The following is a 22,215-nucleotide window of genomic DNA, read 5'->3' as shown; positions in this document are numbered from 1 at the left end:
AAACCCGTCAAAATGCAGTCTGGAATAACAGGTATAGCAGCATCTCAATGTTGTTCTGAGTAGAGCTAACCACTTGTATTCTCACAGCTTCCCAAGAACTTCACACGGCGTTCAAAACGTTCGTATCTACGGAATCGCAAAGAGGTCTTCTCTGTACCATCACTGGAGAAAGTCTCACCCCTTCCGCTATCCTCGAACCCTCCACTTCATCCTTCGACAATGATCTCGACCTCCTAGCACCTCATCTTCAAGAAAAGGCTGCTTTATACATAATACTTCGTCGCTATCCCTCCAATGATCCCGCCCCTTTCGTTGCCATAACCTATGTTCCCGACTCTGCGCCTGTGCGTCAGAAGATGCTGTTTGCTTCTACACGTCTTACCTTGGTTCGAGAATTGGGAATCGAGCGATTCAGAGAAACAATATTCGCGACTATGAAGGAGGAGTTGACAAAAGAGGGATTCGCTAAGCATGATAAGCATGTCAAATTGGCTGCGCCATTAACAGAAGAGGAACAAAGTCTGGGCGAGGTAAAGAGGAAGGAGGCAGAAGAAGGCAGAGGTATGAATGAGAGGAAGAGTCATGTAAGTAGCGGTATTAGTATGCCAGCTACGCCAGATGCATTAGAAGCCTTAAAGGGGCTCAATCAGGACGGTGCACATAACCTGGTTCAGATCGTAAGTTTCGCTGTTCCTTGAATTGATATCTAATGGCTGACAAGCCCTAGAAAATGAACATTGCGCAAGAAACCATGGAACTTGCTTCAAAGACGCAAACATCTATCTCAGAACTCAGCAACACTATATCTGCAACCGAGCCTCGATTCTCTTTCTATCGCTACACTCACGACCATAACGGCTCAACTTCCTCTCCAATACTGTTCATTTACACTTGCCCCTCAGGTTCCAAGATAAAAGAACGAATGATCTATGCATCATCGTCTCGATCCGCTCAACAATTAGCTGAGTCAGAGGCAGGACTCACCATTGAGAAAAGAGTCGAAGCTGGTTCTCCCGAGGATATTTCTCAAGAAAGTATCGATTCCGATTTACATCCTAAGGCAGAGGTGAAGAAAGCATTTGCCAGACCCAAGAGACCTGGAAGAGCATAGATATTTAGGATAAATTTCGACTCCCGACACATTATCAAGCGAAAGGAAAATATGAATTTGGTTTAAGATTTTATGGGTGCTCCCTCTCTCCTATACGAGGCGATATTTATGCGAAATGATCATTCTTAGAATACCATATCACACAACGGCATTATATCTCCCCACATTCTATCCGAACGTCTCGTGAATTCTGGATATATACTCAAAAAGTCCCGTTATCCCCTTTCTCTACGCATATATCCACTCATTCTTCATATTTCCCTCCAAACAATGGCATATCGCTATGCTCCAACTTCTCCTTCAAAAATTCATAAACCGTAAATGTGACGGCCTGACCCGGCGCAACTCGCATTATCCGCGGTGTAATTCCCTTATAAAACGCATGAAATCCTTCCTGTCTGAACATGTCCCCTGCAATAGTTTTTATCCTACTGAGTGCCGTTTCTCCAGGTACTCCCGGAGTTTTTTGTAAACGCGTTTTGATGGTATCGATAGGTGCGTTGGATAGAGGACCCATAGCTCCAGATACCAGACCTATTAATGTAGTCTGATAAGAGGGAATAGGGGAGTCGGAGTATTGGGGTTGCCATTTCTGGAGCAGTTCTTTGAACTCGGTATAGGCGGTGAAGTTTACAGCTTGATTCGAACCTGGGGGAGGTTAGGATGAAAATTGAACTGCAGACCACTCAAACCGTGCATGGTCTGGGGAACGTGGTGGGGCAATGCGGGGATGGTGAAATGGGAAATAATTGATAACAAAGGAGAAAACATACCTTGCCGTAAAGCGGTTAAAGATATTCCACGATATAAAGCACCGAATCCTTCTTCTTTTACAACGGTATATAATGCATGTGCGGCATTACGATATTTTGGTATGTCGAGAGGATCAGCCATACTGTGGTGTTGAGCTTGGAGACGAATCTTTATTACTTCCATGGGTGTTACCACGGCGACGGCTTCGGTTACACCTGCTGCTAGACCAGCTGAAGGAGGTGATATGTTAGCATTTTGTCAATTTTTTCTATGAAGCACTTATATATCTTCTCTTGGCAATCCTCTCATATACCCAGAAATCATAAGAAGAACAGACATACCCAAAAATGTAGCCCTTCCACTAACAACCCCGGTCTCCTGATCCGCTAGCCACTTCTTGTACGCCTCGAAACTTGTGAATCTTATAGCCATCTTCGGCACAATACCAGTTATGACGGCACCGAGTCCTTTGTAGAGACCGAGGGGGGTTTCGCGCTTCATAATCTCGGCACCCGTGGTGATGAACCCTCGTTTCGGAGCACCAGGGGCGCGTGCCCGGCGAGAAAGTTGCATACGGACTTTTATTGTATCTATTGGTCGAATATCGGTCAGAATTCGAGGGGTACTTTAAATGAGTGTGAAATAAATAGGGTAGTTAGAACTCACCTAGAGGATGGCATACAAGGGCCTCCATCATTCCTGCGGCTCCACCAGCTATATGTTGTTAAACAATTTCAAATCAAGATTATAGATATAGAGGAAGTGACTCACCAATAAGATTTGTGGCCGCTGAGGCTGGTTTCTTGCCATCTGTGCCTTTGACGCTTTTCGCTGACATATTGGGTATATATTACCTCTTCGCAGAGGATTTGTGTAACTGTAGAAGTTTGATCAAATGTAAAAGCTCTGATTGAGGCCAATGTATTTCAATATTGGTAGATAGATTGATACAACAGCTATGTGTAATGGATTCTCTATTTCTTTAACATGTGAAGGTGCACTTCTATATTGTCGTTTGCGAATTCAAGAGATATTTAGAAGTAATAAGATAAAAATGAGTCAAAAAGCAGCTTGCTTTTACTTCAGGGAAACAAGAGAATAATAAAAGTAAATAGACCCTCAATGCTGGTCGCTCAAGTGTATATATGAGTCTACATCCTTTCTGTTTGCGTTCGTCCAGCTGGGCCGAGCTATCTTGTCCCGCGGCCCATCTCTTCCCTCCAGCCAAGTCCTGTTGTACTTTCACTTCACAGCCTTGCATGAATAGGGAATGGGAATGGGCTTCCAATTGAAAGTTGTGGAGCCCCGGACTCGGATGGTAGCTAAGAAATGCTAAGCTTGTGCTTGGTCTTCGACGTGCCGGTTGGTAGCTCGGTTCAACGGATATAGATTTTAGGGATGTGCAGCCAGGGACGCCCGAAGCGGCGGAGCGTAGAGCTTGGTTTTGGTATGGAGGGGTAAATGCCGAATCTTGATATAAAAACTGGATGCAAACTTGCAAACTTACTATCGTTGGACTTACCATTGAGACAATTTGATATGGTTGAGAACTTGATTTCATTGTTCAACATGCCAAATGCGATTGCGACAAAGGATGAATGCAGTTATGTTTCTTCCATTGTCGCAAATGCTCTGTTCTTCTTGGCTTCAAATTCCAAGCATTGTTTTCGAGCATCTGACGTCTTACTTTCCATTAACTTGTAGTACCGAGCTTCCTTCAAGACAGGATATTTTATTTTGAGATAATGGGTCAAGTTACTCAGATAAGCTTGTGACAATGCGGGGGTCGGTCAATATCGGAGGCGGAAGATGAAGGAGCTTTTCAATTGAACCGAGGTTTGTTGTGGCAGCGTCACGTGATGTCAAAATCCAACACTGAGATCGGGTAAGATGGTTGTTGTCGGAAGAGATGCTTCGATGCAATGAGACGAAAGTATTCAGCTTGTGGATGGATAACAGTGTATAGTGTATGAGTCTTGAATCATGAATGAGAACAATTCGATTGTTTGAGTCGTGATTGTTTCCGTCGACTCGAGAGGTTTCTCTGTGCGCTGCCGCGGTGATCATGCTGCTGGACCACCAAAGTTTTCCCCTAACATATGACAATAAATCGTCAACGCTCCACGGTGGCTAGTATATATCTGGGACTATCCAATGAAGCTTGATCGAAAGCCTCACAAAATCAGTCTGCCGTTGATGTCTTTGTATCCAGAAATGTATATCTTCATCTACAAGGGCGACCTAACAATAATGTTGCAAATGGGCACATAGACCATATTCAAATAGGAAGGTGGCAGGAGCGTTGATTGCTCCTTTAAACAAATAGGTTGCCCTTCGAAATCTCCACATCATGGAGCACAACAGCTTTCAGCGAACCACAAGTTCGCAAATGGGATTTGGTACGCACCAATCGTACATACAAGTGGGCATGCGTGCGCGATTGCATGTACAACTGAGGCAAACGTCAGCACGACAATCCCTCCTCATCCCATCTTCTGTTTGTATTGTATTTTAAATTTTGTTGGTTAGTTTTGTTGGTTTTTTGGTGTTGAATCCTCAAATGTGATTTTGTGTTGTGTTACAGAAACATAGTACGGCATTGGCTGTCTATATTGTTAACATTTGTCTCTTTTTTGGTTTCCCTGCTCAGTGTACAGTGTGTTTCGCGACAAGATGTTACGAGTGGGCGTAGAGGAAGAGCGGCTGCCAGCTGAAGATAGATTGGATGAATTGGATTATATGGACGAAGAATTCCTCGAAGACAGCGAGACTTCTCTGCTTCGAGAATCAGATGCCGAGGAGAAAGATGCGATGGAAGTTGGGAATTTATACTTAATGTGTCTGGCCATCAGCACTGGCGGGTAAATACCCCGCCTTGGTATCGGTTCTGCCATTCATTGTTGACATTTGGTAGACTTCAAGTGATATGGACGGCCATTATGTCTCAAGGCTCTGTAAGCAATTATTTAATATTTCTTATCCTTAATCATGTGCATAACTAATTCTCCAAGCCTTACTTGGTCTCGCTCTCGGTCCCCAGCTACCTCATATCCCTAGTTTGGCTCGCTGGTCCCCTCTCTGGTGCAATCGTTCAACCATACATCGGCATTCTATCCGATCGCTCTGAACACTATCTCGGCCGTCGTCGACCATTCATTATCATAGGTACTATCGCAACCATTGTCTGTATCCTAGCACTACCTTGGACAACCGACCTGATATCATACCTCTTTGCCTTATTTGGAAGCTCGCCGGTTGGGCGCGGCGCAATGATATGTAAAGGGCTTACGGCAGCTGTTTGGATATGGGCTTTGAACATTGCAATTCAGCCCGTGCAAGGAGGACTAAGGGCAATTATCGTAGACTGTGTTTCGCCGAAACAACAAGTAAGAGCTTGCGGCTATGCTAGTTCTGCTGCTGGAATTGGTTCAATTTTAGGTTACACTGCCGGCTATGTTTCTCTGCCGAAATATTTACCATGGCTTGGCGACACTCAATTAAAAGGGCTTTGTCTGATTGCTTCCGTAGCATTGGGTTCAACTGTTGCGGTGACCTGCTTTACAGCGAAAGAAAAACGTTTTGTTGATTTAGATGCGAGTTCAAAAAAGCAGAGTTTCGTCGGGAATTTACGTCAAATTCTTAGCAGCATAAAGACGTGTCCGAGAGAGATCAGGAAGATTTGTATGGTTCAGTTTTTTGCTTGGATAGGCTGGTTTCCGTTTTTATTTTATATAACCTCGTAAGTTCTCTTTATTATCATCCCGTGGCTTTTGAATATGATACTAATGAAATGATCTAGATACCTAGGCGGTCTTTGTACGTTACTTGGGATTTCTAATGCTGATAATAGCGAAACTGACTGGATTCAGATGAAGCAGAATACACCGCAATATCCAAAAAGGAAACTCCTACTCTCGCATTTCCTACCACATCATCTCATTCCATCCGCCATGCAACATTCATCATGATTCTCTTCGCCCTCGTTGCGCTCACCTCAAACCTGACACTTCCTTTGTTCATCTCACCCTCCTCCATTAGCTCTGAAGATCAGAAACCCACTTTCATCTCCCGCCTCCACATCAAATCTCTCACCCTTCCCCGCGTCTGGACATTCTCTCATATCCTCACCACCCTTCTCACTATGTCTACCTTATTAACATCGGCCTTTTTCTCTACCTCAATTCTTGTTATCTTCCTCGGTATCTCCTGGGCCACCACTACTTGGATTCCTCTCGCCCTCATCTCTACTGAAATCTCGCAATCTCAACATCGCTCCCGCTCCACTACCTCTACTTCTTCCATCTCCCTCTCCCAAATAGCTCAACCTGCCCCCTCATCCCACAAAAGAAATAGAAACCGAGAGCCATTACAAGCAGGCACAATAATTGGTCTCTACAACATGGCAATTGCTTTGCCGCAAATTATCGCTGCATTACAGGGGAGTCTAGTATTTTGGGGATTAGGAGAGGCTGGGGTTGTTGGAACAGAAGCAATGGGCTGGGTCATTAGATTGGGATGCTTGGGAAGTATGTTTGCTGCTTGGTTAGCTGATTCATTATGAATTACGCCATTTATGAACAGATGGGGAATCTTTTGGCGATGGATGGTGTTTAGGTTCTTAGGAGTTTTGGGATAAAACTTGGGTTTGGTGAGACGTAATTGGCGTTATACTGCTTTGAGATCAGGCTGATAGTGTTGTAGATATAACAAATACATATTCCTATCAAATTTGCGCTGATTCTAACACATCAATGTCTCCATTCAATTGGTACTTCTTTTTTTTCAATCTTCACTGTTCTTGTGTCAATATATTTCAACTCACTTGGCTGCATAGGACAAAACTGAGAAGAAGTACAAGTTTAGCTTGTATATACGAGAAGATCATCTCGGATGTTCTGCCAATAACTCTCAATGTAGGTAGACAATACTACATAGTAGACTTGGTATCATCCGTATATACTCAGCCAGTGCTCCCAATAGAGTATAAATCAGCCATCGAGGATCCAACTAAATGTCGAAAGCCCTCGCTTCATAACGTCGTTACAGGCAATTGCCATTGAATTGGCGGCCCCTGTAACTCATTGATCTCGCAATCGAAATACAAAATTTACTTCTTAGCTTCCAAAGATTATAAGCTTCCAGCCTGTGTACTTCCAAAAGGATCAACGATAACCTCAAAATTTCTAGTTCATTAATCTTTTCATTTCGACATATAGCTGTGTATGTATCCTAGATACTCAGCCAAGTGTGAAGCCAAAGCCAAAGCCAAATAAACATACTCATCTTATATCAATCCAGAGACGCAACACATCTCCAAGTTTACTTTCCCTTTTCCTTTCTCTGAATCATGTTAACAAGTAGTCCAGCATAGAAATATACATCACAATCTCTATCTCGTTATTTCTAATCAAGATACGCAATACATCTCCAATCGTCCCCCTGAAATCAGTGAGATGGGACTAGACTAATAAGCGAGCTTGAATGGCGTGATTCATAGTTTTTAGATTCTCGATCTTTAATACAGAGATGAGATCTACTTCAACATAGAAAAATTGACCATATCTCTGTAGCTGAGTGTAAGCTTAGACTAAACAGACAACTCTTGGCTTCTCGTTTATGAAATCTTTCCCCTTTTTGTTTGTTTTTCATCTGCGTTTGTCAGTTTCATTTTCTGGTTCTTCTTGGATTTTTGATGCTTTTTGTTTGCTTCAAATGAAGTCATTCGCACAATATCTCAGCCAATCTTATCGTGGAAATATGTGATCAAAACAAACAAGGCTTGAAAATCATCCAATAAGGCACTGTGGCGTGGCAGATAGATGCGACCTGTAGAAATGTGCGCTGAAGCGCCAGCGAATATCAAGGAGAAAATTTACGAAGCACGAAACTGAATCAAGATATCCCCAATAAAAAACAACAGCGTCAACGTAACTACAAGAATACTCGACTTTTCTTTCCGTCGTCGATTCAATTTATATACAACCTTTCACATATAGTCCACTCAGATTACACCTCCCATCAAAATTGCGGGAAACGCCACTGGATGGATTTGTATCTGTTTGAATAACAAACGACTAGACACGGCAACAAGATAAGCATACAGGATAGAGACTCCAAAAAATCCAAAGATACAATGGCGCCCGTACAGATCACAGAAGATTATTACGCCGTCCTTGAGATTGAGCAAACGGCTACTCAAGATCTAATAATTCGATCCTATAGAAGGCTTGCGCTTAAACTGCATCCTGATCGAAATGATAAAGCTGATGCCACGGAGGCGTTTCAATTGGTATGTTGATGTTCATTCTATACCTAGGTTATTCTCAGAAGATCTTACAAGTTTCTTGACTACGTCTATCATACTGTGCTGAATCCAAAAGTTGTAGCTTGCAAAAGCCTACGAGACGTTGAAAGATGAGAGCAAACGCCGCATCTACGACATCAAGTACCCCTCCATCAAAAAGAGTGGAACAATGCCCCAGAGCAGTTCAACGCCTCAATACAAACCGGAACCTCAAGCATCCGCTTCTGCGTCGTCCAAACTCACTGATGCGGCGCAAATTGCTGCACTGCAAAAGGCGAAGCAGGAACGTGCGGCGCGATGGTCGACCAAGAAGAATGCATTTGAGTCTGTGATCTCGCGGTTGCAGAAGGATATTCAGAGTTTAAAGCAGTCAATTGAGCTTTTGAAGAAAAATGACGCTGTCGAAGACATGGAAGAGGCATGGAGAAATGGTTGGGGCGCGTGGCTGTTATCTCCACTCGTCAAGAGGGCAGTGGTTAGTGAGGATGAAAAAGAGCGGAAGGACAGGAGCAGACAGGAACGGAAGATTGAGATGGATCTGAAGGAGCGACGGATTGGAGTGAAGAGTGTCGAACTGGATAAGGAGAAAGATTTGCTGCAAACGGCGCAAAGAGAAGTGGAACTTGCCGATCAGGTTGATGATGGGAAATTAAGAATGATTGAAGATAGAATCAAGGCTAAAGAACGGAGGCAAGCAGATGAAAGAGCGAGGGTATACAGAGAAAGAATGGCAGAGGCTCGGAAAAAAGAGCAAGAAGAGCGAGACAGGGAAGCAGCAGAAGAATTGAGAAAACGTGAAGAGGAGTGGAAGATATATCATGAAGAGATGATGAAATGCAAAGCAGAACGACAAGCTGCATTAGAGAAGTCGAGAAAAGAAGAAGCGGAGCAGCGAGCAGCAGCACAGAAACTCCGGGAGGAGCGAGACAGACAATGGAAAATTGACATCGATGACAGAAACAAATGGAACAACCACTACAACCACTACAACCTCTCTGACCACGATGATGACTTCTTTGCAGCGAGGGAAACTCTGCACAAACCTCTTGACTGTCGACATGGCGGCTGGTGGCCGAAGATTGAAGGCCGAGATGACTGTCCGCAGTGTTATGAAAGCTGGACGTACTTGTTGCAGTGCCCTACGCGGGGGTGTCGTATGAAGGCGTGTCCAAAGTGCCAGGCCGATATACGACCGAGAAGGGGACGGCATCTGTGAGCAAGAGCGAGAAGCCCCAGTCCAAAGCCGTTTGGGCGCCGGGGAAAGAGCCGAAACCCAGAGCGATATACAGATTATGACTCTTATTAATGCGGATTTTTAAGTAGCTGGCATCACAAATTGAGCAGCGAATACACAATTTACAGGATAATTGTCCAAATCGCCAGACTCTCGACAAGGTAATGATGATGAAATCGATGAATCATGATGAGCTCTTTTTTCAAGGACTCTACATTCATAATTTTGATACTTTTAACAAGAGCCTCCATAGACTTCCTCTTCTTACCTTCTTTACAATAACATGCTCAGTAGCGATCCAAATGTGAAACTTGAAATGCAGGTACCCGACCTCACATTTCCGCCCCCCTCCCCCCTTCTTTAAACGAATTCGATCCTCTAACCTTGCCCCACCCCAATTCCCGGTAAACACTTGTTCTCAGCTTCCCTGCTTGCTGCCCCGCATTTTTCTGCACGTCAATTCCTATAGCAAATAGGAAAGGCCATTCTGAGCTCAAACTTATCTTTTTCTTTTCTCTACACCTATATCAACAGTTCTTATACATCATCTATTCCTGAAAAGAAAAGAAAAGAAAAGAAAAGAAAAGAAAATGTGAGTATGGGATCATATCAGGCCATGGTAGCGACTATTTCTTCTGCCACATTATAGCCTTTTGTTCTCGAAGTCGGGGTGTCGTTGAGGTGATAATTTCGAAGTTGTGACTGTGCGCAGTGAGCAAGTGTTAATGAAATCTCTGGCAGCAATAATGTTAATGTCACTTGGACATTACTTAATTGAAAGAATTCTTATAGGTCTTTAGCACGAACCATTAAACCGTGAATAAGCTGGAATACAATAAGGAGAAAACAACATTCCGAGTATGTAGATAATAAGAGTGAGAATATCCTATGTAGGAATAGAGATGTTCTGTTTATATAGTGTAATACAAATCGTTTTCACTTCCATTAGGTCTAGCTCCCCCTGCTCTAGCACTGCATGAACCAGACTTTTAATAATTTCCTCTTTCCTTCATACCATAACATGATATCGCACTCTCATACACTCCTCATCAAACAACATATCACCACATCATTACAACTTCTTCTACCTCTCCTACCCCTTATAAACACAACCAATGCCTAATAATCTTCTCATACATACCTCATGACTCACAATATACCCAGCCTAACCCAATCATCCACTCATTCATCCATTCATTCATTATATTATCCATCAACTACTCACATCTGTCCCCTATTTCCCACTCCCCTATTTCCCACCCCTATTCCCCATCCCCCGATCCACAACTACCCATCCCCATCCGTCGCCCCCCATTTCTCACCCCCTTATTTCTCCCCGCCCCTACGATCCACACAACAATCAAATCAAATCAGATCAAATCAAATCAAATTCAATCAAAACACAAGAAAACAATCTCCATCTCTATTCTCATCATCTACCAAGAAACAAAGAAAGAAAGAAAGAAAAAGCATGAACCCCAAATCCAAACTTACAATTCTCATGATCCTCACTCTCACACTCCTCATCACCACCACAGAATAAACCCCTCTCAAATGTATACATATATATACAAACAATTCAAACTCCCCCTCACGCCACTCAGTAATATGAAGGTAACAACACTACGCCGAAATAAGAAATTTGAAATCAGAAATGAGAGATCAGATTTATAACCGTGAAAGACAATAAAAAATTCAAGCATGAGAGGGAATAAAAGTACGCAAAGATTCCAAGAGATATGAAGATTTGATAAATCGAATGAATCGGATTACAGTCCCTATGTTCGGGTTCAGATATCAAGCTGGAAGCATTCACATATGTTCAGAATGTATCTCTCCATCTATACCCACACTCATGCTCACACCCATACACTCACTAAAAACATAACCCACGTTTCCTCTCCCAAAGCGCAGTACTCTCTAACCATCAACCTTGAAAAGGACAGTTGAAGTGTGACCCTGAAATAATCCATCAACATACAACATCCTCACGTCGACAAGAACATACTCCTCACACTCACACTCACAACTCCCTCCCCATTCTCCCAGTCAAAATTCACCGCTTCAATCTATCTATCTACCTACATACACACCACATAACAAACTCCAAACTTCAAACGTCCCAGATACAATTCAGATCAAAACAAAACATCCCAAGCAATCATTCAGAAGAGAATGATGAAGTGATGGTACACATATACTCCCAGTAAATTCCCCTTCGAAGCGAATCCCACGATTCCACATCCAATTTCAATTCCAATATAGGTATATCGAATACATAGATAAATAGATACATCCAGGTGATATAAGACAATAGCACAATACCCAACTAGCAAACAACATTCCAATACCAAAGTTCCATATTTCCATATTTCCCGTACATCAGAAGCGAATATCACAACTCTAAGTTCAAGCCAAATGTCGGTACATCGAATGAATGCATAGATAGATTAGAATGGTATCAGACGATATGCGTCAACAATCAAACAACAATTAGATAATTGTACAATAGACCACGAAAAACATTTGACGAGAGTTGTTTCTAGTACTGAGAATCTATGAATATGATATGCTAAAAACACGACGAGAAGAATCGGAGTGCAAGTTCGGTAGACACAACTGCTGGGTATATTTCCCAAGTAGATAGAAAAAGACATATCATTGTATCGATTTGAAATGCTCAATGAATCACTCGAATCCATCTTCATCTACCTATCTCCAATTTCTCACATTCTGAGTTCTTTCCACAGCCCGTCATCTAGAAAGTCTACAGCCAACTCCCGATATTGTCTACGAGATTAAGGTAACTCCAACTTCAAGCATCCCAGCTTTCCGACAAGAAACAAATTCGATACAGACTATTAACCTGCCCACTTAAAAACCTACAAACGTTCTGGCCATCTAAACACCGTGCCTATCCGTCCATCAAACATCAACACCCAGATCATTGTCTCATCATCATACACCATACTTAGTCATCGTATTCCCAATTCCCGTGCACGATAATCCCTCGTGTTTTTCCTTTTCTCCCAGGATATCCCCTCTAATATATCTCGGACCTGCACTGCCACAATTGCCAGCTGTCTAGTCTACATACTAAAACACGTGATAATTGCAACCTCCAATTTCCACATACTATCGAAACCTGGCATCTCGACAGACTGACGAATGGAACTCAGCCTTGTGGAGTATCTTGAGGTCTGGACTGTCTTGGTTTCGTCATTGTTCAGATGAATCATCGAGGGTCTCAATGTGGATTACCGGTATATATAGAATTTTCACCATTCGGAGAATTCTGTACTCCGTACTTTCGTAATGCATGTGATATTGCGTTTGGCTGTTGAATCATGGTGGATCTCAAACGAATCTGAGGTGGCGGGATCTGAAAGCTCCGTCATTGTGAATAATAGTTGAACAGTACGAGAAGTAAGTACTAGTCAAACCTCTCAAATTTCATATTTCGAAGGGCGTGGAGCTTGTTGAGTAATATGACAAAAGTCAATTGTAATAGCAGGCTGACTAGAGCTGCAGGAAGACTATCCTTTCATTTGAAATTCGAAATTGCACCATCCTTGTACGAGCCATTGCCAAATGTCGTGCATCGTTGTATGGGGTACCAACTCATCCGGATACGTTGTGAACAATATCTCCGCGTACCCGAACTACCAACTCATCGTCACTTATCAAATAGAACTCATCATATTTGAGAATAATTCCACCCGTTAAGCAAACCACCATCCACCTACATCGGGATAACCCTTATCTTCTTCATCTATTCTTTCACTTGGCAACTGAAGCTCAATACTGGCCAAGCAAATGGCAAATAAACTTCTCAGCCATCTGTGTAACGTAAGACAAACTCACGAGCTGAGTTGTTCATCCAGCCCTATGGATTGATCAATCCAACCCCCACAATTCGAAGTAAGCCGAGAAGCCAAAACAGCCAACCCTTAACGTTGTGTACATCAGATTTTCTTCCTTTCCTTTTTTTCTTCCCGCTTTCTCCACAATATGAAAACTACCGTATTGTACACGCATGTATTACGAAGATCATGGCGGGATCACTTGTTCACGCCAGCCCCAGATAGTTGAACCACAATTTTGAGTGCATACTTTGATTCCGAAGATGAGTGCATTTATGCAGGTGAGTAGTATGTTTCACCAGGGACCATGTTGCACAACGAGAGCTTCAACTTTGAAGATCGAAAGAGAATTGAAGTTTAGCATTCGTTGTAGAAAAACGAAGATCGAGTTAATGAAATGAATACAAGGTTATCACCATCCACACTCTCGGCCCCACGGAAGTCTGTCGTAAGTTGTAACTCGTAAGACGAAATTCTTTTCCCAAAGAGATTTTGCGTGAAGACCTAGTCAGGATATGAAGATCTAGAATGTCCAGAATCGTGTAGTATCGGCAGAACAATCTCCATTCTAAATATTAAACTCCATAAATTCATTTGAAAGCAGAAACTTTGATCAATTAGTGACACGATGAAAGTTCTGAAACAAGGATCCAACAACCAATTGGAGCAACACACTCCAAACACATGTGCGATCATCCAGCAATATTTTGATTTGCTGCGAGAGGCTTTTTTCTAATCGGTCAGACAAAAAAGGATGGATGAGAATTGAATATGCATTATCCGGATAAATTGTGGTCATTTAGTTTAAGAAGGCATGAGTGAGTTCTTGAATGACTCCCCCACGTATATCTCTTGACTAAATGATAAGTAATTGTGCCTAGAGTGAGAAATAGAGTTAGAATTATGCCGAGGCTTCAATCTGTAGATTATGGAGACGTGAAATGTTGGAGATGGAGAAAGTAACCGTCGATGCCTTGACCATATCGTGGAACGTGAGAGATTTATGGATACAAATTTGATGCGGAGATAGGTACGGCTCCAATGGAGGGTTTTGGTGAAGAAAAGAGAAACCTTCCATGGAAGAAAAAAAGGAAAAAAGGTCGTAGCTGCACATGCAAATGTAAATGCAGGTTGCAAGATTCTTGACGTCCGATAACAGATTTCGGATACTTTTTGATGGGGGTCTACGATGGATGTAAATGTTTTGATGTCCTGAGTCGGCTATGAAAATCTTGGTACCAAAATGGAAGGACCAAAATGAAGAAAATGGTTCGACAACACCGCGTACAACGGTTCTGTAAGCACCAGCCAAGGATGACGGAAGTGGCTGCAGCTTGCCATATCGTTGTGCCTGCATGTTGTTTAACCTTTGACTTTTGCTTGGTCTGATTCATGAATGACTGTGGGTGGAACAGATTGAGGGAACCTTGGGCGGAAGGGGGGTGGAATCACATCTAGTACCAATTTTTGGATAAAGTGTCCGGAAGAGGCATGTCAAAAGCTAAAAGGATGGTAGTGGAGATGGATGAGACAAGATGATGGTATCATGGTATGGTCATGGTATGGTCTCAAATGCAATCGAGACAGTGTTGCATATGCAGTGGCGGTAAACAATGGAACTCTCAGGGTGTCTCGGTTCACGAGCTTTGAGAGGTCGTTTAGATTTCCTGTTTACATCACCATTTGATTCACATCTACACTTGGGACATCGTACATCGTCGAAACCTGCGCGTATGACACGCTTCCAGTTACGAAAAAGTCTTTGAGGGAATAGATTCTTTGACTCTATTGGTATCAAACAATCGAGAAAGGATTGGGTAGGAAGGGTTTCGAAGGGTTCAAACGGTCGAGGCCGACTGATTGAAAGCAACCAAAGACTCGTCGTGGTGTTGCGAAGGGACTTGAGGGAGTGGGGAACCACCCCCGTCCCTTCATTTTGAGTGGACCGATTGATTATCTCTCCTTGAAGTCTTGGACTCTTGGACTTTGGGATAATCCGCCATCTCAATTTAGGAAATCCGAGAGTTCCATCAAGTGGGGTCACTGTCTTGATGGATCACAAAGCGGGTACGAGATATTCTAGAATCTGACTCCAAATCTACAAGATTATCCAGTCAGATCTCAGTGAACGGACACATTTATGGAACAGTGAAAAAAAATTACTCACAAATAGAAAAGCGAAAATTCAATTGTGAAAAAGGCGACGCAGGCATTTAGCATGTGCATTTTGGTATACGAATACTATTATTCTTATTATAGCTCCGCTGTGATGTGTTGTAATGATTTACAAAAGGGCCAAAGGGCCAAAGAACCAAAAAGGGCCAGAACTGATAAAATGAATACCTTCGCTAGCTAGTGACGACCCCGATGATGCCAAGGTGATTGATTGATCTTGTGGGATGAATTGAGGCTTTGAAAGTTAATAAGAGTGCTACAGAAATAAAGAAAAGAAAAGAGAGCCCTGATGATGCAATTCGGGGAAGAGTTGATATAATAATGTCATGCAATATAATAAATATATTTAATAGGAGGGAAGACTAATCTAGAGACCGAGGTACTTGATACACAATACCCATTGTCTAATTTCTAATACCACACCATTCAACAGCTGCATGGTATCATTCCAATGTTGAAAAAGACAATTCGCATGAAAAGTTACCACATCCACCTACATCCACTGTACATATCATACATATTCTCAAACACAGCCATCACGGAATCCCACAGTTCTACGTTGACAACCTTAAGCGGCTCTTTCGGAAGGGCAGGCTAGAGTAACCACGGTCCACGCCTTCCATTGCACTTGAGCGGTCAAGAAGAGCCAGACTTGTCTACGGAGTCAAGAAGGGCATCGTACCCTTACCAAACTCTAAAAGGTAGTAGGATTCAAGACAAAACGTTTGTGCGTACGTATTGTGGATGGAGATACCAAGGGCATGGAAAGTTAGAGCAGTACAAAGCATCAAGCATCAAGCAAGCCAACACAGTTACTGTAGGATCCAGTTCGATAGATCAAGTCATCACCGATTGCGAGACCATGCCATCGATGCCATCTCAACAGATATCATACTTTGCCGGCACCATATCATATTGTAACCTAGACCACACTGTACATAGCATCCCGCACTATTGTTAGACAATGATAAAGAATATCTCCTAATGCAAAAGTTTCCGTGTAACCTTAACTACCTACCTGCTCACGAAGAGACAAGAGACTAATAATATAATTTCGTCTTCCGGTTCTTCCTTTTCTCCTCATTCAATAGTCTTGACACTTCTCCTTTTTTCTTTTTCCTTGACTACCGAGACCAGTTCCCAAGGTCCAACAAAGAGATCTCAAAGATCATCCAAGACTTCCAGGTTACTACTAGATTCGTACAATCACTCCGCAAATAGATCATCCACCATCAAATAATACTTCCCGCTTCAGTTAATCCACAAGATCTTCCCTCTTTTTCCCAACAGACCAGCCAATATAATCCTTTCAAGGGTCTCAAGAACGCCATTCGAACTAGTCAAACCAACAATCCTATTGGGTGGTCAGCGTTTACGAGGGAGGGGAGGATACTCCGTGCCAGCCAAAGATACAATGAGAAGGAAGCACGCAATATCTTTTCCACGATAATCCTCAGTTATTAGATTTTCCCTCGAATTCTTATATACCATAACCCAATACCCCCCTCTCCGTCCTCGATTTCACAAAGTCCCTTCGCTTTATGTTCCGCTTTACGTTTCGCTATCGTATATTCGGATCCCGAACCAACATTTAACTTTATTGTCGGAATACATCAAACCCCGTTTCCCCCGCCAGAATTATCCCGCACAACAAACACCTTGTTAAGATATTGGTCAATTCATGCTGCCCAACATACCAAATCACATCAGCCCATACATATTATTATTGGATCGAACTTTCCTGTGTTCGCTCCCTTCCATCCCTTCCACCCCTTCCATCCCACTCTTCCGACTTCGCCAATTAATTTCCTACGGGAGTCATATCGGTAGAAATATCAATCTCTTATCAGCACGGATTCAAGATACACACTAGTACGGAGTGCTATCTACCTAGTATTTACCTAGAGTCTAGTATCTATCTACCTAGTCCAACCCACTATTACAATAAAAAGATCATTCATAGAGTCACATCTCAAGAATCTTTTTAATCGCCAATCGAGATTAAATAAAAAGAAATCCAATCCTTGATTTGATTTGATTTTGTTTTGTCTCTGATCATTTCATCACATCATCATTGATCTTATCCATTTGATCTTACTCACCTGGACCGTTCTAATTCACCATCACGAGAAACATTCACAAGACCGAAGTCAACCAGGGAAGAATCCATCCTAAAAACTTACCTACGACATATAAGATACCAAGATATATTTCACGTTCACATACGACCAACAATTTACACCCATCATCTTTTACCACTTCCTTCTCTGATATCCTGTAAAATCTCAAGGATTGTCTCGATATATCCAAAAGGAAGAATACATCTTCCCAACTGCCAAAATGGCACACTCAACAAGACCATCCGCTTCCCGAACACACACTGCTCCTTCACTTGCTCTATCTCCAAGAACGAGCTCCGAGAAAACACTGAGAAGAAGACCAACCACGTACGCAGAAAGTCAGGAAAGGAATTCGCGGTAGTGGCGGAAAAGAGAACTAGTCGACCTACCACTCTACACAGAAGGACCACACCGCAAGTTATTACCAAGGCTGCCAGAAGTAGGGAGAGAGAAAGTCAATACGTGGAGAAAGATAATGGGGAGAGCTTTCCACAGTTCTGGTAAGTTCAACTCGATTGTCAGATGATGACGACGCCTAGGATTAGGAAAAGGCGGGGTGCATAATGGTGGCTGAACCGAGACTGACGAATTATTACAGTATGACTTGCGAAAAGCAATTTACACCACCCAACAATACCTTTCTTTATTGCTCTGAACAGTGAGCATCATCCCATGTCCACATTTTACACAGAATGAGTCACTAACAAGATTAATAGATGTCGTGTTCATGATCAAGCGCCAACATATACTTCTCGATCGAACCCATATGCAACTGCACCAAACTCTCCACCATTGACCCCATTCTTGTCAAGTGCAACTTTATACTCCCCGGAAGAACCTCGAGATATTGTACCACGACTCTCCCCTACACAATCTAGACCTCGATCATACTTCAACTCATCACCATATCCAACCGATTTCTCCGTCGCATACCACGTACCCTCCTCATCCCTCCCAGCATCGCACTTCTATACTTCGTCCCAGGCCGATACACATTCATCGAGTGCCTTGGAAAGCTTGAGAGAGTTAGCTACGGCGCTACCCCGAACACATCAATCCCACGAACCAGAATCTCCACCCACGACTACACTCTCGAGGACATCTTCTCAAGTCTGGAACTATATGCCATTCACAACCAAAACCACAACACCTACACCCCTCGCTACACCTGGAAACTCATACTCGAACACCGGCAGCAGCTATTCCGCTCGTCGAAGCCGAGAAGATTTATATGCTTTCGGGGCTGGCCAAACATTTACTAGCACCGGGGGTATGGGTATGGATCGTCCCTTACCACCTCGAAGTGGTCCAGGTGGTTACGGACATCGACCTAGAAGCATCGATCTGGTTACACCATTTACACCTGGTGTCTAAACTGAGATGAAAGAAAAAGAAGCAGCGCTCGAAAAGAGCACATACTAAGCATCATTTGAGTTTGTTATAGATATTTGAATCTCCAAGCATTGCGAGCATTACATTATCGTTGTAGATATAGGATTATGAAGAAATAGGAATATTGGAATTGGTATGGGCATTCGGCATACGCGCGCGAGCATCATAGATAGCTAGCAAGGAAATTTGTGAAGGAGTTAATCATGGAATCTAAAAAATGGGAAGGACAATTTACATGCATAATGCATCATGGGTATAAGAAAAGGATGGGATGGGATGGAATGGAACGGATAAATACTTGGGATTAGATTAGAGTCTGCAATGAATGGCTTTACATCCCTTTAGTTAAAATAAATATACACACCTCTTACAAACAATTTTATTGTCTGACTTTGATTTCGTGCAGTGATATCTTGGGATTATGATTTATTGGGACTTGGTATTTCATGAGAACTTTGGCTGATCGTATGGCATCGCATTGCAGTTTTCGTATCTCGGATCTCGATTCTCGAATCTCGTACAGTTCTATGGCTCGCCAGTTTGTTTCATCCCATACATTTAATCCAATCCAATGCGATTCATATCATTTAGGTAGGTAGGTAGGCAGGTATAAAAAGTTCTCTATCAACCTCCCTCCTTTCCCATCTATCACATTCTCTATAGGGGTAAGCGAGATAGTCGAAAAGAATAAGCACTTTCAAAAGAATCTTGGATAGTTTCTCTATAGACAAATTTTAATGATTGTTGATATGGATATGGATATGGATATGGATGTAGAAGTAGAAGTGGAGTCCTTTGTGAAATTGTTGCTTTACGATATTAGAATGGGGTTGTGTTTTGTGTTTTGTGTTTCTGTGGTTGGGGGAACCGCCTGGAAAGTCAATTGAGAAAATTGACGGATTTGGTTGGATCTAGCCCAGGCCAGCGCAACCCCAGCTTCGAGGGCGAGGAAAGAGAGGCCGGAATTGAATCCCTTCTTCCACAGAGTCTTGGTGGGTTCTTCGAAGCTTCTCACTTGTGCGGTTTTATACAGAGTATGATTTATCATCGTATCTAGAAGTAGTGAGAGCCGAATTCTCATGTCAGCATAAGAGATTGTATATTGTCACTTGTAGTTGTTTAATGGTTCTGATTAGTGTGTGAGATGGTGGTGTTCAGTTGCGGTGATGTTTCTCTGAAAAGGGTTCTACTGTGGAAGTGCATGCGGAATTTTCTAGTTATAATCATTTCTTCGATCTTTTTGATATTTCTTGATAGGAAAGAGGTATTCATCAATGCCTTGATAGGGTTATGGATTGAGATATGCTCTATCCGTCCCACTGAATAGAGATTTCAATTTCTGAGTTGTAGAAAAGGTAATGCAATTGGTAGTGGTGATCGGACAAGCAGAAGAGGAAGATCACAACTGAATCTCCACCCGCCCTTTTCCCAAAATCAACTCCCTTCAGCAATTAAGGGTCAAACTCCAAAAGGAAGGAATGAATACTATTATCAATCTCTATAGAAAATAGATAACTCGAAAAACAAACGAGAGAGAGAGAAGATCGTATCATGTGACATATCGGTCACATGACCCCATCCCCTTATCCGAAGGGGAAAAGGATTTCTCTATTCGATGCATTTGGAAGATTGTATATGAATCGGTAGCACCCAAGAAAATTCAATTGCAGGGTGTTGTGGTTGATATTTAATTGAAAAGATGGAAAAAAATAATTACGACCAAAATGCTCCATATGCACTTCCATACTCTAAAGTAAGCGAAAAAACAGGCGGAGTTCAAGCTCTTTTTGAAAGGACTTCTTGAATTGAATTATGAATTCATTTCGAATTGAATACTATAAAACCTGAGAACATCGATCGAAAATCTGAGCCTTATTTCATTAGGATTATCTTTATCTGATGTACCATTGAAGAGAGATCCGAATTATTGGAGCCCCTTTAAAGAGTCCGTTTTTACTTAGAGACTGCCACGTGAAGAATTGAGCGGAAATCCCCGATGTGTAACCGAGATAGTGGGGTTATCTCGACAAGTCTCGTCTCGAATTTGGCGTTTACAATCGACGACGGGTATTCAACGAGAAGAAAACTAAGTGTTGGTGTTCTGTCAAATCTGTTACGATTTATAGAAGGTTTGTTGGATGCTTTGGGAGAGATAAAGCTTCTTCATTTGAGATTGAGATTGAGAAGGGAAAGGGTGAAAAAATGACGTCGCAATTTGTAACGAACGATGGAGTGTCCATTGTGTATAGCGATACAGATCCTCAGAATGGGGAAGGACTGGAATGCTTGATTCTTGTGAGTGGCTTCTGATCATCAAAAGATTTTCAATCCCGAACTTTTGCTAGGAATTGCTCATCTAGCTAACAAACCACACAGTTGCATGGCTTTACTGGTTCAAAAGATGTTTGGCAAAAGAATATACCTGCCTTGCGCAAAACATACCGTGTTATTGTACCGGATCTGAGAGGTCATGGAGACAGCCAGAAACCAGAACACGGATATCATGTTAGTCGTCTCGCGATGGATTTGCATGAACTCACACAGCATATTATCAATTCATCGGCTACCAGCCAAAAGGGTACTCGAGAAGACAAGAAGTTCCTTGCTATTGGTGGTAGTCTCGGATGTGCTATTTTATGGAGTTATGCTGAACTTTTTGGAACGAGCTTGTTCAAGAAAATGGTCTTTGTGGATCAGAGCCCTCTCCAAAATTCTACATTAGACGGTTGGGATAGCCGATTTTGCAACCGCGGTATGAATAATCCATGGGCGATTGCTTCTCTTCAAAAGACTCTGGAGTTGGCACCGGAAATTGCACATCGGGGAACTATTGCTGCTTGTTTGGGATACCGATATGCACCTCTTGAATCTGAGAAGGGACTTAGGGCGCAGAAGGAAATGGATGATGATGAGGCGTTTTTCTTGAGAGAGGCACTCAAGGGACATGGAAGATGGTTGGGGAAACTCATGGAGGATCATACATCTAAGGATTGGAGAGATAGCATTCGTGCTTGTTTTGGATCGGAGAGCGGAAGTGAGACGGAAATTTTAGTTGTAGGCAGTAGCAGGAGTGGATGTTTTCCTGCAGAGGGAGTATTGAAGATTGTGGAGTTTATAAATGGTGGAATGAAAATGGATGGAAAGACTGGAGAAGGGAAGGCACGAGGTGTAGTAGTCGATTGGGGCGGTCATTGGTGTTATTGGGAGGAGCCGGATAAGTTTAATAACCTAGTGTTCGGGTTTTTTGGAGTAGATTGAATAAG

General features: G+C 42.5%; 8 protein-coding genes across 8 annotated transcripts; 5 read left to right on the top strand and 3 right to left on the bottom strand.

Moving 5' to 3' along the window:
- Window positions 1–12: 12 nt before the first annotated feature.
- Bfra_007774 (putative cofilin tropomyosin-type actin-binding protein) lies at window positions 13–1,111 on the top strand (the record flags this gene model as incomplete). The annotated part of the gene is made up of 3 exons (XM_037338143.1): window positions 13–31; window positions 88–677; window positions 728–1,111. 3 exons carry the CDS (start codon window positions 13–15, stop codon window positions 1,109–1,111), a joined length of 993 nt encoding a protein of 330 aa, XP_037190206.1.
- Window positions 1,112–1,355: 244 nt separating this feature from the next.
- On the bottom strand, window positions 1,356–2,702 carry Bfra_007773 (putative succinate fumarate mitochondrial transporter protein; the record flags this gene model as incomplete). Its single annotated transcript, XM_037338142.1, has 5 exons — window positions 1,356–1,759; window positions 1,885–2,094; window positions 2,206–2,454; window positions 2,531–2,578; window positions 2,636–2,702. The coding sequence occupies 5 exons, from the start codon at window positions 2,700–2,702 to the stop codon at window positions 1,356–1,358; spliced, it is 978 nt and encodes a 325-aa protein (XP_037190205.1).
- A 12-nt stretch (window positions 2,703–2,714) lies between these two features.
- On the bottom strand, window positions 2,715–3,425 carry Bfra_007772 (uncharacterized protein; the record flags this gene model as incomplete). Its single annotated transcript, XM_037338141.1, has 3 exons — window positions 2,715–2,741; window positions 2,982–3,347; window positions 3,387–3,425. 3 exons carry the CDS (start codon window positions 3,423–3,425, stop codon window positions 2,715–2,717), a joined length of 432 nt encoding a protein of 143 aa, XP_037190204.1.
- A 43-nt stretch (window positions 3,426–3,468) lies between these two features.
- On the bottom strand, window positions 3,469–3,931 carry Bfra_007771 (uncharacterized protein; the record flags this gene model as incomplete). The annotated part of the gene is made up of 2 exons (XM_037338140.1): window positions 3,469–3,622; window positions 3,741–3,931. The coding sequence occupies 2 exons, from the start codon at window positions 3,929–3,931 to the stop codon at window positions 3,469–3,471; spliced, it is 345 nt and encodes a 114-aa protein (XP_037190203.1).
- A 606-nt stretch (window positions 3,932–4,537) lies between these two features.
- Window positions 4,538–6,425, top strand: Bfra_007770 (putative sucrose transporter protein; the record flags this gene model as incomplete). Its single annotated transcript, XM_037338139.1, has 5 exons — window positions 4,538–4,725; window positions 4,779–4,818; window positions 4,876–5,603; window positions 5,664–5,680; window positions 5,734–6,425. 5 exons carry the CDS (start codon window positions 4,538–4,540, stop codon window positions 6,423–6,425), a joined length of 1,665 nt encoding a protein of 554 aa, XP_037190202.1.
- Window positions 6,426–7,997: 1,572 nt separating this feature from the next.
- Bfra_007769 (putative curved dna-binding protein) lies at window positions 7,998–9,487 on the top strand (the record flags this gene model as incomplete). Its single annotated transcript, XM_037338138.1, has 3 exons — window positions 7,998–8,153; window positions 8,251–9,290; window positions 9,349–9,487. 3 exons carry the CDS (start codon window positions 7,998–8,000, stop codon window positions 9,485–9,487), a joined length of 1,335 nt encoding a protein of 444 aa, XP_037190201.1.
- Window positions 9,488–17,780: 8,293 nt separating this feature from the next.
- Bfra_007768ia (uncharacterized protein) lies at window positions 17,781–18,934 on the top strand (the record flags this gene model as incomplete). The annotated part of the gene is made up of 4 exons (XM_037338137.1): window positions 17,781–17,887; window positions 17,941–18,060; window positions 18,159–18,218; window positions 18,277–18,934. The coding sequence occupies 4 exons, from the start codon at window positions 17,781–17,783 to the stop codon at window positions 18,932–18,934; spliced, it is 945 nt and encodes a 314-aa protein (XP_037190200.1).
- Window positions 18,935–21,154: 2,220 nt separating this feature from the next.
- Window positions 21,155–22,210, top strand: Bfra_007767 (putative alpha beta hydrolase fold protein; the record flags this gene model as incomplete). Its single annotated transcript, XM_037338136.1, has 2 exons — window positions 21,155–21,247; window positions 21,329–22,210. The coding sequence occupies 2 exons, from the start codon at window positions 21,155–21,157 to the stop codon at window positions 22,208–22,210; spliced, it is 975 nt and encodes a 324-aa protein (XP_037190199.1).
- Between the last annotated feature and the right edge of the window lie 5 nt (window positions 22,211–22,215).

This window comes from Botrytis fragariae, assembly GCF_013461495.1.
Source record: "Botrytis fragariae strain BVB16 chromosome Unknown tig00000112, whole genome shotgun sequence".
Taxonomy (NCBI): Eukaryota; Fungi; Ascomycota; class Leotiomycetes; order Helotiales; family Sclerotiniaceae; genus Botrytis; species Botrytis fragariae.
This window is presented reverse-complemented; position numbering and strand designations above follow the sequence as displayed.